Here is an 8,670-nt window from a genome sequence, read left to right on the forward strand (position 1 = left end):
GTTTTAGTTATCTGCTGCTTCCTTGGCAACGGCAGTATGGTGCGGCAATCCGTCGACATTTGTTTTGCAAAAGATTTGTGTGATTATATTTGTTGTGAATTAAAAGAATATCCTTGGAAATATTTACGGTTTTGCATAGCGTGTGTTTTATTAGACGTCAGTGGCGTCCTCGTACGTTAGTTCTAAAATGGAGAGAGAAAATGAGGGAGAGTTGGCCGCTGCGTCTTTCAAGGCTTTCTTGATGAGAAACAGCACTAAAACAAACCGAAATTTGTAAGTATATCCCCGTAGCATTCATAAGTTAAAACACACTTTTAATCTTTTCGGGTTTTTTGCGGTATATAACGTTAGCGTTATAAAGTTTACCTCACACTATTCACTGAACGTCTATGGAAAGGTAACAAGATGGAATTCATAACATTAGCTTAGGTAGCAACGTGTAAATATATCCTCCTGAGACCCAGCAATTTATTTTTGTCCTCTGTAGTGGATATGAGTTTTGACCTCTTATATAAACTCTTTTAGTCAAGCACAATAATTAAATCTTTATTTGAATAAACATACGGTCCTGTCACGAGGACATGATCCATGGATGGGCATTCTAGTAATACCATATTTGTGTGGATATATTTGTACAGAGCACACAAAATTCTTATTCATAATAACGACAAGTGCAATTTCCACATTTTATGGCAACGAGAGAAGTAAGTAATACGTTTTTGCAGATTAAATGTTTTCTTGAAAATCATCAATTGTTTTTTCAACATGAGAGTCTGGACCTAAAACTTAGCAATATTTAAGAAATGTACAATAATTTTGACCCTTTCGAAACACGACTTTAATTGATGTCCTTTGAAGTGTACACTAGGACTTTGTTCTTATGTTTGTTTCACTTCTTGTAATAGGCAGCTGTATGACAGATGCTGAGAAGTTTTTGAATAAAATAATTTGTAACACTTTACATTACAAGGTTGTATTTGATAAAATTATTAAATGGATTAACTATCATGAACCAACAATGAGCATTATAGTTTATCAGTATTTATTAATCTTTGTTAATGTTATTGCAATTGTTCATGTTAGTCTATCGTGGACTGCTAAGGATTTTGGGCCCCATGAAAAGAATCTTGACAGGGCCCCCAACACAGCTAAGACTATTTTTCATATTAATTTACATAAAATCATGTGCTTTTATGGTATTTTGACTACCAATGGGGTGAGAAAATTTTACTTGAATTAAATGTTTAAGAAAAAAGAAATCTTATTTCACTTAAATTGTATATTAATTTGTCTTAAAACTAGACTTATTTACTAAGGTCATTTTGCTTATCAAGAAAAAGCATTTTAATTTTAGAATTTTTAGAAAGTCATTTTTGCAGTGTTGAAAGTTAAACTAAAACTGTGTATTGTTATTTTTTCCAACGTTTTCTTGACCTAACATGGGGAGAAAATTAAGTTCCCTTATCATGCACTTTTAACACTAAAATGGCCACCAGCAGTCATTTTAACCGCAACATTTAGGGCGTTTTCACATTAGCACTTTTGGTGCGCACCCGGGTTCGATTGACATCAGAGTTCGGTACATTTGGATGATGTGAACGCTGTCTTCCGAACTCGGGTGCGCACCCGCGAAACGTACTTGAGTCCGCTTAAAAAGGGTGGTCTGGGGTCCGGTTCATGTGAACTCCAGATCGGTTCGCTGATGATGTGAGCGCAATCGTACCAAATCGCGGAAGTAAACCGCTGTTATTTACGTATTATATGGAATGTCCCACTAAAACAGACGTGTGTGTTTGTGTGCGTGCACTTACCTTGACAACAAAATGCATAGAATGCTTGCTTGACTTTTGTTCTTAATTTTTTAAACCTTTGTTTTTGTTTTCAAAGAAGTAATACAGAAACGCACTTGCGTCTGTCTGCCCCAAACATACTAAAGTCGTTTCGATGACAACGGTCTGTCCTCCGACGTCAATTTTTGCGGAGGCATTCAGAAATCATCTCTCTGCTTGCAGTTCGTCAAACACGCTTGTCGTCTTCTCATTTACAGCGGTTGCAAAGCAACATGAGAACGCGCCGGCTGAAGCTTGATGATGCAAGCGTACCGCGGTTCGGATTCAAAAATAATATGTGAACACAGTCCATGGGGATCGAACTTGGGTTCGGACCAGGCAATCGCACCAAATGTGAAACCTACCTTAAACTTATGGTAATTATCTTTAACACTAGAACAAACAAGGCGTCATTTTGATCGTTATGAAATTTGCATAGTCAATAACTTCGTCTAAATAAATCATAAAGCCTTGCTGCTCCTTGACTTTTCCTAAAACTACATGAATTTTCATTAAACTAGTTTAAATAGTTATTGTGTGAATTAAAACAGAAATATAATCATTTTTATCTATAACATCCACAGGCAGTCATTTTGCGCTGTTTAAATTGAGTTTTGCAGAGTTGGTCTGAATCAGATAATGTGAAAGTATTACAACTCCACATGCAATGAAACCTCACAAACAGCTGATAGTAGTTTGTACAGTAGCTGGCAGAGGATTTTTATCAGTGTGTGTTTGACGTTTGTTTTTTGTTTTTTTTTGATACCAGGAAACAGCATATAGAATAATTTAAAGTTAATAATTTTTACTATTAAATATTTTTTAGCACCACAATTTTGGGAGCTTCTCTGGGCCCCCTCTTACTCGTGGGCCCTGAGAATCGTCATTGTTTACAGCGCCCCTGCGCCCAGATGTGAGAATTGGGAAATATGGTGCAATACTTTTGCCTCAAATGCTGGACATAATGTTTCTAGATGCAGAATGCCCGTAATCAATGTAATCAAATGGCAAAACCATTTAATCAAAATGGATGTAATCAGAACATTAAAGTTCCGTTGTACAGTAGACATTTTGTAAATTTAAAAAAATATATATTCTTTGCAAGCAATGTGTTTGTTATAATCCCAACACTTAATTTTTAAAAGAAATAAACTAAATTCTGTATCCATATAGTAGGCGAAAAGCAGTAGGTGAGGTGAGTAGTATGTCTGAATTTATAGGGTGCTTCTCAATTCTTATTTGTGCATCCTCGTTTCCTTTCCTTGCTTCCTTTTCTCGTGAGGACGGAGGATAAGAATATTGAGAAGAACCCATGGTATTCAAAAAACAGTACCCGGATCACCTCCTACTTCCAGCAAGATCCCGAAGTGTTGAGGGACACTTTGCTATCCCGTGAGCCCCCAGGTGTAGAGTTATTCATAAATGCCCGAAAGCCGTAACGCAGCTTTATTCAAATGCAACTACATATTAATAAAAAAAACCTGAATTCTGTCAAAATTTACTCAGTCTCATGGTGTTACATACCTGTATACATTTCTTTGTTCTGATGAACACAAAGTAAGATATTTTGAGGAATGTTTGTAACCAAATGATCATGAGCCCCATTCATTTCTATAGTAGGAAAAAGAATACTATGGAAGTGAATGGGGCTCATGATCAGTTTAATAGGTATTGGAGATCACTGATGCAGATGGGTCACAGGTTGATTAAGGGCTGGCTGATGAATCCTTTATTTTCCAGGTATGATCATCTCGTTGGGTTGTTGACCAAAGTTATGGATGAGCGTCCAGAGAATGCAGTTGATGTGATAGAAGACATGAGTCTTGATCTTAAAAGAATGGACCTTCAGGAAAAGCAGGACACCTTGCGTGACGCTCCGACTTCATCCTCAGCTCTGTTATTGGCCGAGCAGCAGAAATCTCTGTTTTCCCGTGGAGGTGTTGATGATGGTGATCATGAGGATGAGTTGGTAAGAAAAAAGTGTGGCCCCTGTTCACAGGGTCGCTGGTTAATGACATCATGTCTGGTTTATCGGTTTACGTTGTGTTTGACTTCATGTGGCACTGCGCGGACCAAACGCTGTGACATTAAAGTATCGCAAGAGCGATTCAAAAGCAGCACTGTTGTGTAGCTCTCGTGATACCTTGTGACAAAATACTTTAAACAGTATAGCTCTTATTTTGGGGGGATTTTTAGGGGGCATACACACCAAAGCATTTAAATGCGACTAAAAACACCAGGCAGATGCTGACAATAGGCGCTTGCCAGCTATTTCAAAATACTTAAACAGTATACGTCTTATTTTGGGGGGATTTTTAGGGGGCGTGCACACCAAAGCGTTTAAATGCGGCTTAAAATCCAGGCGGATGTTGACAGTAGGTGCTTGCCAGCTTTTTTCAGCTGAGCACTTTGGTTGCTATGATGCTTCTGCTTTGTTTATCAGTTGTTGAACGATGCGCCAGTTGTTTGCTGTGATATTTGTCCCACCCCTCCTCCACTGTGATTGGTCAGCCAAGTGAAAAATGACGTTGACGAGCTGAACATTTCACCCAAAGTTGAACAATTTCAACTCTCAGCGTTGAGCGCAGAAAAATCGCCCATGCGCTTAGTTCGGACAAAGCCCACCAGCTCCTGCCATTTTTGAAAAGCATCGCGCTTTCTATGGAAACAATTGAAAACATACGCCAGCGTAAATGCTTTGGTGTGCATGGTACCTTAAAATGTAAAGTGCTGTCTTGTGTGCCTGAATAGATTTTTAAATGTGGGTAAAGTGTCCAAGTATTGTAGGTTATAGCAGGTTGAGTTATATTGCTTGAATGTTTATGTATATTATATCGTATAGTTCAATTTGACATAATTGGTGTTTTTATTAATCCTATATTTTTGCCAGGTGGAGTCACCTCTACAGGATGTTGCAGAACTTGCCTTCTTTTTTGAGCAAGCAGGTGTGGGACTGGGAAGAGAGGAGACACAGAGAATCTTTCTGGCCTTGAAACAGCTGGTGGATACACACCGTGTCCAGCGCTGTCGATTCTGGGGCAAGATGCTGGGTTTGGAAAGCAACTACTTTGTGGCTGAGGTTGAATTCAGAGAGGGCGAAGGGGAGGAAGAGGAGGGAATAGAAGAAACGCCTGAGGAGAAAGAGGCACGCGAGGCCCTGAATGAAACTGAGCTTATAGATGCTGTAAGTCTGAAAAATAGACTCAAGAATTTATTCTAATGTACTAACAGTCAAGAGTTTAGACAGGATTAACTAAACTAGTGCTTAAAAACGGTTTGTAGACAAATTAAGGGTGAATAAAATATAAGAAAGTTTAACATTTTGGTCACCACGTAATACCTCTGATGACTTTAAAAATAATTTTTTATTAAAATTAACTTTATACACAGGCTGATCCACCCCCCAAATCCACTTACAAGGCACCACCAGCAGTACCGAGAGAAGAAAATCGCACAGGGGTAAACAAATTCACTTATTTCGTGTGCAAAGAGCCTGGATCGCCCTGGGTGAGACTGCCTTTAGTCACCCCGGCTCAGATCACAGCAGCGCGACATATCCGCAAGTTCTTCACAGGCAGACTGGATGCTCCTGTTGTGAGTTATCCACCCTTTCCCGGCAACGAAGCCAACTACCTGCGCGCCCAAATCGCACGGATTTCAGCCAGCACCCACGTCAGTCCTCTGGGATTCTACCAGCTTGAAGAGAATGAAGGTGAGGATGAAGGACCACAAGACACCATTGAGGAGAATCCTGAATTTGAGGGCATCCATGTGAATGAAATGACTGAGCCATTGAATCTATGGGTCCATCATGTACAGCATATACTTCCACAGGTAATTAATATGACTGCTTTCAAGGGACACTTCACTTTTTTTGAAAATAGGCTCATTTTTCTAAAGTTAAACATTTGCTTTTTAAAGTTTTGGAATCCATTCAGTTGATCTCCGGGTCTGGCGGTACCACTTTTAGCATAGCTTAGCATAATCCATTAAATCTGATTAGACCATTAGCATCATTCTAAAAAATAGAGTTTCAATGTTTTTCCTATTTAAAACTTGACTCTTCTGTAGTTACATTATGTACTAAGACCGACGGAAAATTAAAAGTTGTAATTTTCTAGGTAGATATGGCTGTGAACTATACTCTCATTCAAGGACTTTGCTGATGTAACATGGCTGCAGGAGGCGCAATGATATTAGGCAGTGCCTGAAAATAGTCACTACTTTCAATAGCAGTGGACTATTTTTGGTCACTGGGTAATATCATAGCATTTTTTTAGCGCGATGCTAATGTTCTAATCAGATTCAATGGATTATGCTAAGCTATAGGGTGGCCATTCGTGCCAGTTCCGCCGGACACGTCCCGAACATGTTTTCGGGTTCGTTCTCCGGAAGTCGCGTTGGTCGACCACATACGTCATCAAGGTTTAATATTTCGGGTTTAATTTCAAAAAAGCAACCATTACATTTCAAGGTAAGAATGAAACTACAATGATTGTATGTCTTAAAAGAAATAAATCTTCATTTTCTAATGTATTTTAACTGAAATGTGAGAACCTTGATGACGTATGCGGTTGAGCAACGCGACTTCCGGAGAACGAACACGAAATCCTGTTCGGGACGTGTCCGGCGGAACTGGCACGAATGGCCACCCTACTAAGCTATGCTAACAATGGTTTTTAATAATGGTACCGCCAGACCCGGAGATCAACTGAATGGATTCCAAAACGTTAAAAATCAAATGTTTAACTCTAGGGGAGCTGTAAAATGAGCATATTTAAAAAAAGTGAAATGTTTCTTTAAATTAACCACAGATTCTTGAAATGTACATAGAGGTATATTTTTAAAGTGTAGGTCAAGATTTGGTTACATATTAGTTGAATTATGGTAATCCATAATTGCTAGCAAAATGTGTAGCAAAATGTAGGTTTTTTTAATAATTTATTTGCATACAACAAAAGTGATTTTTATTTATTTTTAAACTTTATTTACGATAAGGGCCGCTGTGTGTGGGTAAACCTAACTAAGAAATCTAAGGATGACTCGGATGAAGATGCTGAGGAGGAAGAACAGGAGGAGGAACCTGATGAGCCCGAGCCTGAAGTTGGGCCTCCTCTTCTGACGCCTCTTTCTGAAGATGCAAGTAAGTCAAATTGTTTCGCATTTAAAGGAACAGTATGTAGGATTGTGGCCAAAACTGGTATTGCAATCACAAAACTTGTGGGTAAAACTGGTACTGCAATCACACAATTGGTGGCCATTACACAAAATGACAACATAAACATCAGTCGAGGGTTGCAACTCCACTTTTTAAATGACAATATCCTGGCCAGACCACTGTTGTCAGTGATATAAGTATTTGAAATAAATATGATTTCTTAATGTCTAGTGACATATCAGGGCCATTTTATGATTAATTGATATACATTTCTTACATACTGTTCCTTTAAGCTCCAAAAATCTCTCTAGTACAGTTGACTGTTGAAATGTAATGCAGGATATGTGGATATGTTTGTCTGCAGTGATTAATGACACTCCACCTTGGAGCATTAGGATGTCCTCCAACCTCATTCCTCAGTTTGCCATTGCTGTGCTACGCTCAAACTGCTGGCCAGGAGCTCATGCCTTTGCTTATGGAAAGTAAGGGGCCAAATGTGTAACACCTTGTCTAAATTTTTAGTTTGACTATAACCGTTGTTTTTTTGCTGAGTAAAAACATTGTTCTTCTGTTTCTCCATAGGAAATTTGGAAACATATACATCGGTTGGGGGTCGAAATATCTTGGGAAAGCCTACACTCCACCCAAGCCTCCACAACCTCAGAGTGAGTATCCCAGTGGACCTGAAATAATCGAAGCACTGGACCCCACCGTGGAGGAAGAGCAGGCTTTGAAAGAGGCCTTGGAGGAGGAGACAGCTGCTCTGGAGGAGACCGAGGAACTGGAGGATGATGAGGAAGATGAGGATTAATATGATAGTATTCAGGCATGTAATTGGCCAATGACATAATAATTTAAGACTTTCTTAAACCATCATGAATGAAATTTAAGACCTATGTCACAACAATGAAGTTCAATTTTATAGTTCAGTGTGCATGCGTCCATGTGTTTTTTTAAGATCTTTTATCTTTCATGAATAAAGTAAATAGCCTTTTATTTAACTCAAAATAACAGAAATAAGTAAGTGGGCAAAAGCTTTTAAAATGACCAAAGTGATGAGACAATAATAATTGGTTCAAATAAAGTAGCAAAACAAAATAAACACATTTTTTTTATTAAAAACCGTTAAAATATTTAAGGTTAGAAGCAGGCGCAGCTCATCTGTATGGGCTCTATATAAACTTAATTAAATCTAAACTCGTAAATGTGAGTATTTTAAGTCTATGAAGTGAGATAAATATGTTTGGTTGGCTACTGTATGTAATGATTGAGCTGAGAGGGGCAGAGGCTGCTTCTGCCCTCTTGAGCTCAACAGCGCCCCCATTTTCCTATCTGAAATATTGCCAAAGACGGCATTATAGGGACGCATGAAGTATAGCAAGGGACATGCAGCGTCTTGTTCCCTTCTCAGAAGATATAAGCTTTTAAAGTGAACAGTTTAGCACGTGTGCTTAAAAGTCTAGAATTTTTATAATATTATCCTACACTACACAGGGAATAATATGGATTTTTTTTCCAGAAAACTTCTTGCATAAAATAGATTCAAGAACTTTTAATGACCTGTATCTATGTATGTATATTTTCAAAAACTTCCCAGGGCCTTGAATTTTTCCCCCAGATTCACAAACTTTCAAGGATTTAAAGGACCCGTGGGAACCCTAAGACAGGCTTTGAAAGATGGGG

General features: G+C 38.6%; 1 protein-coding gene across 1 annotated transcript; it reads left to right on the forward strand.

Moving 5' to 3' along the window:
• Window positions 1-84: 84 nt before the first annotated feature.
• Window positions 85-8,392, forward strand: rsph4a (radial spoke head component 4A). The gene is made up of 7 exons (XM_065284196.1): window positions 85-273; window positions 3,570-3,798; window positions 4,720-5,013; window positions 5,220-5,663; window positions 6,828-6,972; window positions 7,352-7,469; window positions 7,570-8,392. Exons 1-7 carry the CDS (start codon window positions 188-190, stop codon window positions 7,796-7,798), a joined length of 1,545 nt encoding a protein of 514 aa, XP_065140268.1. The 5' UTR covers window positions 85-187; the 3' UTR covers window positions 7,799-8,392.
• The last annotated feature ends 278 nt before the right edge of the window (window positions 8,393-8,670 follow it).

The sequence above is a fragment of the Paramisgurnus dabryanus genome, chromosome 5, assembly GCF_030506205.2.
Source record: "Paramisgurnus dabryanus chromosome 5, PD_genome_1.1, whole genome shotgun sequence".
NCBI lineage: Eukaryota > Metazoa > Chordata > Actinopteri > Cypriniformes > Cobitidae > Paramisgurnus > Paramisgurnus dabryanus.